The 15,000-nt window shown below is 43.0% G+C and overlaps 2 protein-coding genes across 7 annotated transcripts in view; one reads left to right on the top strand and one right to left on the bottom strand.

The window, feature by feature from the left end:
* The window catches only part of nrxn1b (neurexin 1b), a gene marked incomplete at its 5' end in the record, with an annotated part of 604,334 nt that overhangs the window by 358,940 nt on the left and 230,394 nt on the right, over positions 1-15,000 (bottom strand).
* heatr5b (HEAT repeat containing 5B) overlaps positions 1-15,000 on the top strand; it is a 33,985-nt gene that overhangs the window by 7,513 nt on the left and 11,472 nt on the right. For 5 of the 6 annotated variants that reach the window (XR_015505541.1, XR_015505540.1, XM_087278684.1 and 2 more), the window contains exons 7-28: positions 105-259; positions 744-993; positions 1,263-1,418; positions 1,580-1,830; positions 1,987-2,098; positions 2,587-2,739; positions 3,064-3,163; positions 3,274-3,383; positions 5,418-5,581; positions 5,683-5,858; positions 6,247-6,352; positions 7,191-7,381; positions 7,875-8,034; positions 8,111-8,300; positions 8,411-8,580; positions 9,843-9,990; positions 10,086-10,265; positions 10,454-10,714; positions 10,959-11,140; positions 11,393-11,461; positions 12,567-12,746; positions 14,997-15,000. The exon at positions 14,997-15,000 is cut by the window's right edge and continues 228 nt beyond it. Coding sequence is in view for 4 of the 6 variants with exons in the window: in XM_087278684.1 (XP_087134810.1) it covers positions 105-259; positions 744-993; positions 1,263-1,418; positions 1,580-1,830; positions 1,987-2,098; positions 2,587-2,739; positions 3,064-3,163; positions 3,274-3,383; positions 5,418-5,581; positions 5,683-5,858; positions 6,247-6,352; positions 7,191-7,381; positions 7,875-8,034; positions 8,111-8,300; positions 8,411-8,580; positions 9,843-9,990; positions 10,086-10,265; positions 10,454-10,714; positions 10,959-11,140; positions 11,393-11,461; positions 12,567-12,746; positions 14,997-15,000 (3,468 nt within the window). In the remaining 2 variants the exon portion in view is untranslated. Of the gene's footprint in view, positions 1-104; positions 260-743; positions 994-1,262; positions 1,419-1,579; positions 1,831-1,986; positions 2,099-2,586; positions 2,740-3,063; positions 3,164-3,273; positions 3,388-5,417; positions 5,582-5,682; positions 5,859-6,246; positions 6,353-7,190; positions 7,382-7,874; positions 8,035-8,110; positions 8,301-8,410; positions 8,581-9,842; positions 9,991-10,085; positions 10,266-10,453; positions 10,715-10,958; positions 11,141-11,392; positions 11,462-12,566; positions 12,747-14,996 lie in introns of all 6 variants that reach the window. The other variant, XM_087278685.1, reaches the window with a different exon arrangement.

Raw genomic sequence — 15,000 nt, 5'->3', positions numbered from 1 at the left:
TTGATTATTAAAATAATTGTGAATTGCAGCCCAAATCTGGACTCTTCATGTGCAGAGAGAGTGTTTACCGGTGTAAATGCAGATGTGTGTGTTGGTGCTTTCAGTGATGCGGCAGAACGTGAAGCGGGCGACTCTGGAGGAAGTGCTGGAGCTGATGGCCACTGGTTTCCTCCGCGGAGGATCCGGATTCCTGAAAAGCGGCGGAGAAATGCTGAAGGGGGCGTCGGTCAGCCGGGAGGTGCGGGTCGGGGTCACACAGGTGAGAAGCAGCCGTCTGTCCATTAGCCATTAGAGTGTTTGAGCTGCTGAAGATGATGTCAGCATAGACTAAGAGGATTATAGATGTGGAGGTGATGATGAACAGAGACAGGAGACATATAGACTGACAGAAGCATCACACACACTCACACTGAAGCACACACACACCTGACCTGCACTCACAACACACACACTGCTGCTTCATATCTGTCATGCATGTGCATCTGTAGCTCCGCCCTCTTCTGAAAAGACCTCAATCTCATTTGCATTTAAAGCGACAGTCACCAAACACCACAATTAAGGATCAAATACTGAAAGGGTCAGTTTCAGAGAGCTGGAGGACATGATCTGTGTCTATTCTCAGCTCAAACTCACACACACACACACTAGAGAGACAGCAGAGACGCATTTACAGCTTGTAGAAAGAGGTGTAATAGGTTATTTATCGATTTGTGTGTGTGTGTGTGTGTGTGTCTCTCCTGTAGGCGTATGTAGTGTTTGTGACAGTTCTGGGTGGGCAGTGGCTGGAGCGTAACTTCGCAGTGTTTCTGTCTCATCTGCTGGAGCTGGTGGCTCACCCTCGCGCCACACAGACGCACGTGGAGGCAGTGTATTCCCGCCGCTGCGTCTCCTTCGCTCTAAGGGCGACTCTGGGCGGCCTGCTGGGAGAGAAAGCTCAGATCGCAGCCGCAAAGGAGATCTGCCTGGCCATCAGCAAACAGATGAGAGCCGTGGGTAAGATGGACTACATTACCCACAATCCCTCACTGCTCTCGCTCTGAGCTGCTGCACTATTCTCTGACACTCCTCACTGTAATGAACGCGCTCTTAATTTAGAGTTTCTGTCTCGTTTCTAGTCCAAACATCAAATAAAGGTGTCTAAAATACCTCTCTGTGTGTGTGTGTGTGTGTGTGTTTGCAAACATGTGCAGGTTTGTGTGTGTCCTGACTGTGATGTAGAATGTTTCCAGAGTGTGTAATGGCAGTGTTGTTGTGTGTGACAGAGGCAGTAGTGAATGAGCAGAGCAGTGAGAACCGCACCGGCGCCGCAGACGTGTCGGCAAGTCAGCATGTGATGGTGTGTGCACTGCAGGAGCTGGGCAGACTGGTGCAGAGCCTGAGCGCCACCGCCTCACCACTCATACAGGAGCCGTCTATAGGTGACACACACACACACACACACACACCACTGGTTTATCATGGCAGTTACATTGAGTCGCCCCCTGTTATTGCAAATAATATTACAACAGCATGTCACCTGGTTGACCAATCAGAATGGAGTATTCCAGCTGTGTGTAGTAATGCTGTGCATCCGCTCCAGGTCTTCTGGAGACGGTGCTGTCCGTGCTGCTGCACCCCAGCATGGCTGCACGTCTGGCTGCGGCCTGGTGTCTGCGATGTGTGTGTGTGGCTCTGCCTCATCAGCTGACGCCGCTGCTGGAGCGCTGCGCCGACTGCATCAACACACTCAAGAACTCTCCGGAAGCCGTCAGCGGGTACAGCTTCGCCATGGCGGCTCTGCTGGGGGGCGTTCACCAGTGCCCACTGGGGGTACCACACTCCAAGGGGAAGGTCAGACACACACACATACGCACCCCCTTACATACACACACATAAACACATACACACACACACACACACACACACACACACACACACACAGGTCTTGATGTGATTCATAAGTGTGTGTGTGTGTGTGTGTGTGTGTGTGTGTGTGTGTGTTTTCAGATGGTGGTGAGTATAGCTGAGGATCTGCTGCGCTCTGCGGCTCAAAACAGTCGTCTGTCTCTGCAGCGCACGCAGGCTGGATGGCTGCTGCTCGGAGCACTCATGACTCTAGGTCAGACACGCTACATCAACATCTGCGCTTACATACACACACTACACATCTGACCATGAACACACACTACACTACTATCTACTGTTATAAACTAGCCTAGAGCGCCATCTGCTGTTAAACACTAGCCTAGAGCGCCATCTGCTGTTAAACACTAGCCTAGAGCGCCATCTGCTGTTAAACACTAGCCTAGAGCGCCATCTGCTGTTAAACACTAGCCTAGAGCGCCATCTGCTGTTAAACACTAGCCTAGAGCGATATCTGCTGTTATAAACTAGCCTAGAGCGCCATCTGCTGTTAAACACTAGCCTAGAGCGCAATCTGCTGTTATAAACTAGCCTAGAGCGCCATCTGCTGAAAGAAAAGATCCACAATGCATTGATATATCACCAAGGTATATTTTGAGGAATCTGTAAGTGGCGCTGTTGTTGATGAGCGTGTGTTTGTGTGTGTGTGTGTGTGTGTGTGTGTGTGTGTTCGTGTGTGTTCAGGGCCGTCTCTGGTGCGCTATCACCTGCCGAAGATGCTGCTGCTGTGGCGTAATGTGTTTCCGCGTTCCCAGAAGGAGCTGGAGGCCGAGAAGGCGAGAGGAGATTCCTTCAGCTGGCAGGTGATGCTGGAGGGCCGCGCCGGAGCCTTGTGTGGTAAAACACTCATATCCTCACTCTGTAAACAATAATGCTTACATTATAGTGTGTGAAGTATGTGTATTTTATGTATCTGTGTATATTGTGTATGTGTGGCATGGGTCTTTTTTCTGACGGTATGACAGTATCCCGGTATGGTGATCACTGCTCTACAATATTTTCTTATTTATATGTCTGGGTACAAAAACCTTGACTTTTTCAATCCGTGTTAGACCTTGATATGGGTTGTCGTCCTATGCCTGTTTGTATGTATGCATGTGCTGTATGTGTATATATGCCTATGTGTTTATACGCATTGGTAATTTCTCCTGTTCTTCCCAGCCATGCGCAGTTTTGTGGCTCATTGTCCGGAGCTGCTGACGGAGGATGTGATCCGCAGACTGATGACGCCCATCGAGTGCGCCATGACCATGATGTCTCAGTGAGTGACGGAACGCTTTATCAGAAAATGCTTTACTTACTTTAGAGTTTTGGTCTCGTTTCTAGTCTAAATATCAATTGATGTTTGCCCGTGTGTGTGTTATTTCGCAGTATTCCTGCAGTGATAAAGGTTCACGGGGCTCATCTGAAGGCCAGCGCCGCCATGGTCCGACTCAGACTGTATGATATACTCGCTCTGCTGCCACCAAAAACATATGAAGGCAAGTCCAGCACACTATAATGGTGTCACATGTTATTGTGATTATTGTTGAAGCTTTTATTACAGTATTATAGCAATATTAGCTGCAATAAAACTAGTTTTAATAACTATTAATGCTTACAAATTATAATAAAACGCATGTTCAGAGTATTTCCCAGAGATGGGTTGCGGCTGGAAGGGCATCCGCTGCGTAAAACATGCTGGTTAGTTTGCTGTTCATTCCACTATGGTAACCCTGGATTAATAAAGGGACTAAGCCAACAAGAAAATGACTGAATGAATGAATGAATGTTCAGAGTAAACAGATGTTTCAGGCTAATAAAAAATGGCAAAAGGATTATAAAGTGCATAAGGGGTAACACTTTACAGGAAATTCTCTTTAATAAAAGAGAAAAGAGCCTAGAGCGCCGTCTGCTGTTATTACTAGCCTAGAGCGCCATCTGCTGTTATAACTAGCCTAGAGCACCATCTGCTGTTATAACCAGCCTAGAGCGCCATCTGCTGTTATAACCAGCCTAGAGCACCATCTGCTGTTATAAACTAGCCTAGAGCGTTGTCTGCTGTTATAACTAGCCTAGAGCACCATCTGCTGTTTTAACTAGCCTAGAGCGCCATCTGCTGTTATTACTAGCCTAGAGCGCCATCTGCTGTTATAACTAGCCTAGAGCACCATCTGCTGTTATAAACTAGCCTAGAGCGTTGTCTGCTGTTATAACTAGCCTAGAGCACCATCTGCTGTTATAACTAGCCTAGAGCGCCATCTGCTGTTATTACTAGCCTAGAGCGCCATCTGCTGTTATAACTAGCCTAGAGCACCATCTGCTGTTATAACCAGCCTAGAGCGCCATCTGCTGTTATAACCAGCCTAGAGCACCATCTGCTGTTATAAACTAGCCTAGAGCGTTGTCTGCTGTTATAACTAGCCTAGAGCACCATCTGCTGTTATAACTAGCCTAGAGCGCCATCTGCTGTTATTACCAGCCTAGAGCACCATCTGCTGTTATAACTAGCCTAGAGCACCATCTGCTGTTATAACTAGCCTAGAGCACCATCTGCTGTTATAACCAGCCTAGAGCATTGTCTGCTGTTATAACTAGCCTAGAGCGCCATCTGCTGTTATTACCAGCCTAGAGCACCATCTGCTGTTATAACTAGCCTAGAGCACCATCTGCTGTTATAACTAGCCTAGAGCACCATCTGCTGTTATAACCAGCCTAGAGCATTGTCTGCTGTTATAACTAGCCTAGAGCGTCGTCTGCTGTTATAAAATAAACTAGCCTAGAGCGCCATCTGCTGTTATAAACTAGCCTAGAGCGCCGTCTGCTGTTATAAACTAGCCTAGAGCGCCATCTGCTGTTATAAACTAGCCTAGAGCGCCATCTACTGTTATAAACTAGCCTAGAGCGCCGTCTGCTGTTATATACTAACCAGCGTCGTCTTCGGTTATAAACTAGCCTAGAGCGCCGTCTGCTGTTATAAACTAGCCTAGAGCGCCATCTGCTGTTATATTCTAGCCTAGAGCGCCATCTGCTGTTATAAACTAGCCTAGAGCGCCGTCTGCTGTTATAAACTAGCCTAGAGCGCCATTTACTGTTATAAACTAGCCTAGAGCGCCATCTGCTGTTATAAACTAGCCTAGAGCGCCGTCTGCTGTTATAAACTAGCCTAGAGCGCCATCTGCTGTTATATACTAGCCTAGAGCGCCATCTGCTGTTATAAACTAGCCTAGAGCGCCAGAGCTGCTGACGGAGGATGTGATCCGCAGACTGATGACGCCAATCGAGTGCGCCATGACCATGATGTCTCAGTGAGTGACAGAACGCTTTATCAGAAAATGCTTTACTTACTTTAGAGTTTTGGTCTCGTTTCTAGTCTAAATAACTTTAATAAAAGAGAAAAGTTCAGATTCTTTATGGTGTTTTTACGCCCCCTGATATCAGTATTGTGCAGGTTCATCATCATGATACGTTGAGTTATTGAATAACAGTATATATCTACATGCTGAAGATCAGGAGCTGCTTCTTTGTGATTTCAGGCAGTTTTAATGCTCTGCTGCGGGAGCTGGTGGCAGAATTCACACTCACAGATAACTCTGCCAACACCACCACATCCCTGCTGCGCTCGCTCTGCCATTATGATGACAGTGTGCTGATGGGCTCCTGGCTGCAGGAGACTGACCATAAGTCCATCGAGGACCAGGTAACAGCGCTATATGTGTATATTCTGATAGTTGTTCATGATGACACACTGTGTTGCCTGTAGTAAAGTGTGTGTGTGTGTGTGTGTGTGTGTGTGTGCAGCTGCAGCCCAACAGTGCGTCTGGCAGCGGCGCTCTGGAACACGACCCGTCCTCCATCTACCTGCGTGTTCCTGCAGTGGAGGCTGTTCCCGGACCGCTGCCGCTCGGCGTTTCCGTCATCGACGCATCTGTCGCTCTGTTCGGAGTCGTCTTTCCTCATGTGTCTTTCAAACACAGGTATCAGCATCTCAGAAAACTACAGTAAACTCATCAAAAGTGCTTTCAGAGGCCTTTTAATACAACAAACAAGCTCTCGGGTGTGTTTGATTACTGTTGGAGCAGAAGTCTGCAGACCCTCCTGGACCGACTTTGGCCACCCCTGATTTTATAACCCTTTTCAGGGATAATTCATGCACAATTGAACATTTGCAAACTGTTTGCTCTCCTTCAAGGGTTTTCTTTCTGAACACAAAATGAGATATTTAGAAAAATGTTAGAAACCTGTGTACATTGTAGGAAAAGCAAATACTGTAGGCGTTAGATGTTACAGCACTCTTCAAATTGAAGACTGTATTTGAGATCATTGTCTGTGGTTTATGTGTGTTCTGTGTGCTGTGTCCTCCAGGTTGCAGATGCTGGATCACTTCGCTGAATGTATTAAGCAGGCTAAAGGCGTGCGGCAGCAGGCGGTGCAGCTCAACATCTTCACTGCGGTGCTAAGCGCGCTCAAGGTCTACATCTGTGCTTCATAACCCTGTACTGGAGCTGTTGAGTCTCTAATAATGATTAGGGGTTTAATAATACATTGCAAAAAAGAAAATTCCTAGATGCATATTGCTGATGTAAATATGATATGATACATTTATTGAGCTTGTTTTTATCCAAGAGTCTGCTTACGGTATTTATAAGGTGTAATTCACACAAACATGTTTATTTTTTTCCATACTAGACTGCATAATGACTTTTCATGGCCACAAAATAACATGTGAGCTGACACAGCCATGTTTGTTTACCACAGAGAAAATGCTAGAGATTTTAATAACAAATAACTAAATTGTTAAAATGTTTAGTATGTTGCACAGTGATCATTTTGCTTCATAAATATATACCAGGTGTATAACCAGGAGCCAAATTTGATCATTATATTCCAAAGTTAAAATCTTTTAGTAAGTTTATTTTGGTGCAGTACCAGACATGACCACCAGATGGCATTCAGTTTCCATTTCAGTTAGTGACCATATATATAGGCACACTCTACTGCTGTGTATATATTGAATAAAAACCACATTTTTTCATCCTTTTCACAATATTTTACTTGATTTATATAATTAATTAGCTTACATTATGAATGAATGAATTATTATTATTATATTATAATATTAACACTGTTTAATTGACATGTTGGAGAAAATTAATATTAAATCAATCATTTTTATTGCATGCAATATTGATATAATATCATATTGTGTGTTCAATATTGAGAAACGTATCAAATCAGGACTTGAGCATATCATTACACCCCAGTACTGCTGGTGAATGCTGATGTGTGTGTTGCTGTGTTGTGTTCAGGGTCTGGCGGAGAACAAGAGCAGTCTGGGTCTGGAGGAGGTGCGTAAGTCTGCTCTGGCTCTGGTGATGGGGGCTCTGGATAACTCCAATCCTATTCTGCGCTGCGCCGCTGGGGAGGCTCTGGGCCGCATGGCGCAGGTGGTGGGAGAGGCGTCCTTCATCGCCCGCATGGCACAGCACAGCTTTGACAAGTGTGTGAGATCATAAACAACAACACAACTGATCATGAGAACGCTTCCTGAGTTTGCAAACTCTGTCAAACTGGAACCTAGAATGGAAATGGCCATACTGTGAGCCTCAGACACCAGTGTTTCTTGGTTCTTATGTAAATCCTGTGAGTGTGAAATCCCAGCGGTGACTTCATTACTTCAAACATTACAAACATTCAAAGATTCAATTCACACAGTTTGAACATTAAGTGATTCATTTCAATTAGTTCACACTGCCGGCATCTCCATCACAGCAGTTCAGAAGATCAATGATTCAACTCAAAGAGTTCAAACAGGAGCATTTCTCAGCCAGCCGTCTGTTCAGAGCAAAATGCTGGATATACAGATTCAGTTCCGCCCTGAACAGGCAAAAGCTCTGTTATTGTAACTTTAAAGTAGAGTTGTTTTGACTGAAGACAGAATTGTGTGACGTTACTGGTTGTGTGTTGTGTGCTTGAATGTGTGTTGTGCGCAGGCTGAAATCAGCGCGTGATGTAGTGTCCAGAACGGGTCACTCTCTGGCTTTAGGATGCCTGCACCGTTATGTTGGCGGCATCGGCTCCGGTCAGCATCTCAAGACTAGCGTTAGCATACTGCTAGCCTTAGCTCAGGACGCCACGTGTCACGAAGTCCAGGTGAGCACCAGCAGGATGAGCCGCTGATGAAGCTGGTTTACTGAGATGTTGACTGTGATTGGCTGCTGTGTTTCAGACGTGGGCTCTGCACTCTCTGGCGCTGATCGTGGACTCCAGCGGGCCGATGTACCGTGGTTATGTGGAGCCCACACTGTCTCTGGTGCTGACGCTGCTGCTGACCGTTCCGCCGTCACACACTGAGGTGCACCAGTGTCTGGGCCGCTGCCTTGGAGCACTCATCACCACCGTTGGCCCAGAGCTACAGGGTAAACGACCAGCCCTGACACATCTCCACCAGCTGAATTAAACTGTCTGTTTGATTAGATCTCTTCTGCTTAGTTTTGAAAGCATTTTCCTCTGCTGGTTTTTTCTTCAGGTAACAGTGTGAGCATCTCAACGATCCGCTCGTCATGTCTGGTGGGCTGCGCCATCATGCAGGATCACTCAGACTCTCTGGTTCAAGCGGCCGCTATCTCCTGCCTGCAGCAGCTGCACATGTTTGCCCCGCGCCACGTCAACCTGTCCAGCCTGGTGCCCAGCCTCTGTGTAAGAGCTCTGTGTTTACACTGCATTTAAACTGGATTCACACTGCATCTCTACATTTACACTGTATTTTCTCTGCACATCCATATTTTAAGCTGCATTTACACTGCACATCTGCATTTAAACTGGATTTACACTGCACATCTGCATTTAAACTGTGTTTACACTGCACATCTGCATTTAAACTGGATTGACACTGCACATCTGCATTTAAACTGGATTTACACTGCACATCTGCATTTAAACTGGATTTACACTGCACATCTGCATTTACACTGTGTTTACACTGCACATCTGCATTTAAACTGGATTGACACTGCACATCTGCATTTACACTGTGTTTACACTGCACATCTGCATTTAAACTGGATTGACACTGCACATCTGCATTTACACTGTGTTTACACTGCACATCTGCATTTAAACTGGATTTAAACTGGATTTACACTGCACATCCACATTTAAACTAGATTTACACTGCACATCTGCATTTAAACTGGATTTACACTGCACATCCACATTTAAACTGGATTTACACTGCACATCTGCATTTAAACTGGATTAACACTGCACATCTGCATTTACACTGTGTTTACACTGCACATCTGCATTTAAACTGGATTGACACTGCACATCTGCATTTACACTGTGTTTACACTGCACATCTGCATTTAAACTGGATTTAAACTGGATTTACACTGCACATCCACATTTAAACTAGATTTACACTGCACATCTGCATTTAAACTGGATTTACACTGCACATCCACATTTAAACTGGATTTACACTGCACATCTGCATTTAAACTGGATTAACACTGCACATCTGCATTTGCACTGCATTTAAACTGGATTTACACTGCACATCCGCATTTTAAGCTGCATTTACACTGCATATCCACATTAAAACTGGATTTACACTGCACATCTGCATTTACACTGCATTTAAACTACATTTACACGCACATCTGCATTTATACTGCATTTAACTGCATGTCTGCATATACACTGAATGTCTGCATGTGTAAATGTTTGTATGTACACAAATATATATATATATATATATACGTGTGTGTTTGTGTTTGTATGTTTTTTCCAAAAAGAAAAGAGAATTCAATAGAGGAGAGTGGCATTGGTCTATAAATAACTCCATTACACTCTCAGTAAAGTTCTTTGAGCATGTTTTGCTTTGCTTGATGTAAAGTGTGTGTGTGTGTGTGTGTGTGTGTGTGTGTGTGTGTGTGTGTGTGTGTGTGTGTGTACAGGTACACCTGTGCAGCTCTCACCTGTTGTTACGGCGCGCTGCAGTGGCGTGTCTCAGACAGATGGCGCAAAGAGAAGCTGCAGAGGTGTGTGAATACGCCATGAGTCTCGCCCGCCGCGCCGGAGACACCAAAGACAACAGCACCACCAGTACGACACACACACACACACACACCCAGCACCACTAGTACAACTTGCACACACAAACACACACGCAATATAACTGAGTGCTGTGTGTTGGTCAGATCTGAACATCACGGAGACGGGTCTGGAGGGCGTTCTCTTCGGGATGCTGGACCGCGAGACCGACAGGAAGTTGTGCTCCGACATTCACGACACGCTGGGTCACATGCTGTCGTCTCTGGCAGTGGAGAAGCTCTCTCATTGGCTCAAGCTCTGCAAAGACGTGCTAGCAGCTACCACAGGTACGAGCCGTAGTCTCAGTGCAACACCATTCATTTAGTTAGTGTGTGTCTGTGTGTGTGCGCATGTTTCTGGCTGTGTGTGTCTGTGTGTGTGTTTATGAATATATGTGTGTATGTATATTTAAAAGAGTGTATATATATATATGTATGAATAAATATATATATATGTGTGTGTGTGTGTGTGTCAGAGGTGGGCGGAGCCGTGGCGTCTGACAGCAGAAGGAAGGATGATGATGAAGACTCAGAGAAGAAGGATGAGATGGACGATGACATCATGTTCACGTCTCTGGGTCAGGATGAGAAGATGAAAGCGACGGTCGCTCCTCGCTGGGTCACGCGTGTGTTCGCAGCCGAGTGTCTGTGCCGCATCATACACCTGTGTGAGAATGCTGACCACGCCCACTTCCATCTGGCAGAGGCGCGCATCGCCAAGACCAAAAACCCTGAGGGTGAGCGGATCACACACACACACACACACACACACACACACTAAGAGATGCACACACTCATACACACAAAGACAATCATACACACACACAGCGGTAATATCCAGCGGTTTACATAGAGAAACACAGTGGAGAGCTGCTGCAGTGTAATGGAGACGTGTGTTGTGTGTGTGAACGCTCTTATAGCGTGTCTGATGTGGATCTCAGTGGTCTAGATGTGAACGCCGCTGTTGTTGTTTCTCCACAGCGGATTTCCTGGTCCTGCATCTGTGTGATCTAATCCGCATGGCCTTCATGGCGGCGACCGACCACAGTAACCAGCTGCGCATGGCCGGCCTGCAGGCGCTGGAGGACATCATTAAGAAGTTCGCTGCTGTTCCAGACCCAGAGTTTCCATCTCACGTCATTCTGGAGCAGTACCAGGCCAACGTCAGTGCATTCATCCACAGGAATCACTTCTATATTGATTATGTTTAAATGTCGTTATTGTAACTATATTTGTATAATAATGATTATAAATAATAATAATAATAATGATAGCTAGTTTCTAGCTTAACACGTGGGGTGTGAAAGAGCTGTAATACTGGCAGCATTATTCACCAAACACACGTCTTTTTCTTGAGTTTGAGTGTCATCTTCTGCACTGTCTGACGCTGCTGCTCTTCTCGTGTTCCTCCACAGGTTGGCGCTGCTCTGCGTCCTGCATTTTCTCCAGACACACCTTCAGACATCACTGCTAAAGCCTGTCAGGTAAACCTCTGAGCAATCACACATTCAGTCTTCTGCTTCACACTGCTAAATATATTGAAAGATCATCATTTAAACACCTCAGTAATCTTTAAAAAGTAAATAAAATTAGGAGTCAAATATAAAATGTTTACCTTTTTTTTTTAAATTTTGCATTATTGATTTATTCTCCCCAAAGATAAGGAAACTCAATATTTATTATTATTATTATTATTATTATTATTATTATCACTACTAATATTATTTTTATTATTACTAATATTACTATTACTAATATAATAATAATAATAATTATTATTATCACTGCTAAAATTGTTATTATTACTAATATTTTTATTACGAATATTATTATTATTATTATTATTACTAATATCATTATTATTATTATTATTATTATTATTTTCACTGCTAATATTATTATTATTACTAATATTTTTATTACGAATATTATTATTATTATTATTATTATTATTAATATTATTATTATCACTACTAATATTTTTATTACTAATATTATTATTATTATTATTATTATTATTATTATTATTATTATTATTATTATCACTACTAATATTATGATTATTATTATTACTAATATTATTACTATTATTATTATTATCACTGCTAATATTATTGTTATTATTATTACTAATATTTTTATTACTATTATTATTGTTATTATTATTATTATTATTTTATTATTATTATTATCACTACTAATATTATTATTATTATTATTATTATTATGCTGTGAGATATATAATTTACAAGTGACAAATCAAATGCAAAATAAAAAGGTCAGTATAGCATACAAGATTTTTGTGTGTGCTTGTGTGTTTGGTGTAAAAGTGTATAAGCAAAGGAACGCATGGAATAGTATGACAGCTATAACAATAACACAGAACCACAGTGCACAGTATCAGTATTGCTAATAATCGTGTAATAATAAAGCTTTGGAGTGCTGTGCTGTAAGGGAAAGGTTCAGGTGTAGGGCAATAGAAAACACAGTGTGTAGAGTTTAAAACCAGAGGCATTTCAGAAAAACAAACAATTTGCAAAAACAAGTGCGTGTGTGTGTGTGTGTGTGTGTGTGTGTGTGTGTGTTTAGGTGTGCAGTGCGTGGATCGGCAGCGGTGTGGTCAGTGACCTAAATGACCTGCGGCGTGTGCACAACCTGCTGGTGTCATCTCTGGATAAAGTGCAGACAGGGAAGAGCAGCTCCAGCCAGCTGTACAGCGAGAGCGCCACTACCATGGAGAAACTGGCAGTGCTGAAGGCCTGGGCGGAGGTACGGCACCGTAAACACTGCAGAACACGGAGAAATAAAGCTGCAGATCAGCCAGAAATGAAGAGTCACTCAAATGCTATCTGACATTTCATTTTCACACACACAGGAAGATATTTAGATGCAAAACAATGTTTTGTTTAAATGCCATTATGCAGTTTTATTAAGCAGGCATATTCATTAGAATAAGAGTTCATCTTTAGAGACAGAAGGATTTAATCCCAAAGCAGTTATTGCCAAACAGTGTTTTTATGTGTACACTTTTAAAGCGATGCATCTCTTAGTACATAAAAAGTGGACATTGCATACAAGTTGGCATTTAACTGCAAAAAATACTTTCCTTACTTAGATTTGTGTCTTTTTTCTAGTCCAAATATTTCAAAACTCTTAAAGCAAGAAGCATTTTCTAGACAAGTAAAAACAATAGTGTTGTTTTCAGTAATATTGAGTCAAAATGAAGAGAGTTTTTATTTAAAACAAGCAGAATAATCTGACACTGGAGGAATAAAAATAATTAAGTTTCTCCTTTTAACATAAGATGATTTCTCTTCCTCCAGTGTCAGATTATTTTGCTTGTTTTAAGGAAAAACTCTGTTCATTTTGACTCATTATTTCTGAAAGCAACACTATATTATGCACTTTTCTAGAAACTGCTTCTTGAATTAAAACCTTTTGGACCAGAAACAAGACAAACTCATTTTTTATTGCAGTGAGATTAAAATTCAAGCATTTTGCAGGATTTTCTGCTCCTTGTTCAGTAAATCAGCATGTGTTAGCATCATGTTTCATGGAGACAGAGAGGTCTCAAACTTAATGCATTTACAAAGTCATACGTGCACAGCAAACAAAACACCATTAGTAAAAACACAATTAATAAATTAGCAAATCCAATTTGTAAAGTCAAAATGCGATTCATAAATACACAAATGCAGTTCATTTGTGCAATTATTAATGCTCATTTACTTGTAGATTCTCAAATTGTGTTTTGAATTTGCGAATTGGATTTCGTAACTGTGAGTTGTGCTGTGCATGTAGGACCGCGTTTACACTGCACTGTTCATGTGGCACAGATGGAGTATGGCCAATGTACGTGTAAGCAGGAACAAATCACATGGATTCAGATTGACTTAAATCAGATTCAGGCCTTGTTCATATGTGGAAATGTATCTGATATGAATGGGATCTGTGTTCTCGTGTCTGCAGTGTAAGCAGGTAGATCAGATTTTCACCTGTCAATGTCGCGCATCATAAAAAACCATCGCAAATGATGTCAAGTCTGACACTTTCATTTCAGAACAGACTTCAGCAGTCCCAAACCTTAAATCTCATACATGAGGACTGAAACAGCTTTATATTGTCATATAACACAGGTATTTACGAGAGCGAGAGAGCGCAATGTCCACCAAGATAAACTAATATAAAACTAGTGCATAGCTACTGTACATCACGTGCATAAATCACGGCATGGACATTACATTAAGATGCCTAAAGGTTTAATAAAGCCGAATTATCAAAAGAAGATGGACAAATGAGCAGCTTTCTGTCATGAACTATAGTCAAACGGCTTGTCGAACAGATTACATAGAGGAGTAGAGAAAAGAGCACTCTTTCATTATCAGCTGTTCATTATCAGCTGTTTTTCCTGGTCATTGTGTGTTTGCTGTGTGCGGTGTAAATGCAGACGATCGGATACGAGTCACCTTTAAAAGATGATGTAAGCAGGTCACAAAAACAATCAGATACAGTCACAAAATCAGAACTGACCATCCAGACCATCCAGGTGGGGCTATCAGTAATTTAGGGTGGGGCTATCAGTCCTTTAGGGCCGGGCAATCAGTCTTTTAGGGCGGGGCTATCACTCCTTTAGGGTGGGGCTATCAATTATTTAAGGGCAGTGCTATCAGTCCTTTAGGGTAGATCAATCAGTCCTTTAGGGTGGGGCTATCAGTCCTTTAGGGCGGGACTTTCAATCTTTAGGGCGGGGCTATCTGTCGAACAGATTGCATAGAGGAGTAGAGAAAAGAGCACTCTTTCATTATCAGCTGTTAGTCAGCGCTCGCTCTTTTTTGCCTGGTCATTGTGCGTTTGCCGTGTGCGGTGTAAATGCAGACAATCGGATACAAGTCTCTTTTAAAAGATGATGTAAGCAGGTCAGCAAAACAATCAGATACAGTCACAAAATCAGAACTGACCATCAGGATCTGCAGTGGAAACGCAGCCGTGTTTCTTGACCTGGCTCTGTATGTGCTTCAGGTGT

The sequence above is a fragment of the Danio rerio genome, chromosome 13, assembly GCF_052040795.2.
Source record: "Danio rerio strain M-AB ecotype USA chromosome 13, GRCz13ab, whole genome shotgun sequence".
In the NCBI taxonomy this organism is placed as follows: Eukaryota; Metazoa; Chordata; class Actinopteri; order Cypriniformes; family Danionidae; genus Danio; species Danio rerio.
Note: the sequence above shows the minus strand (reverse complement) of the source record. Positions and strands in the feature narration are given on the sequence as shown.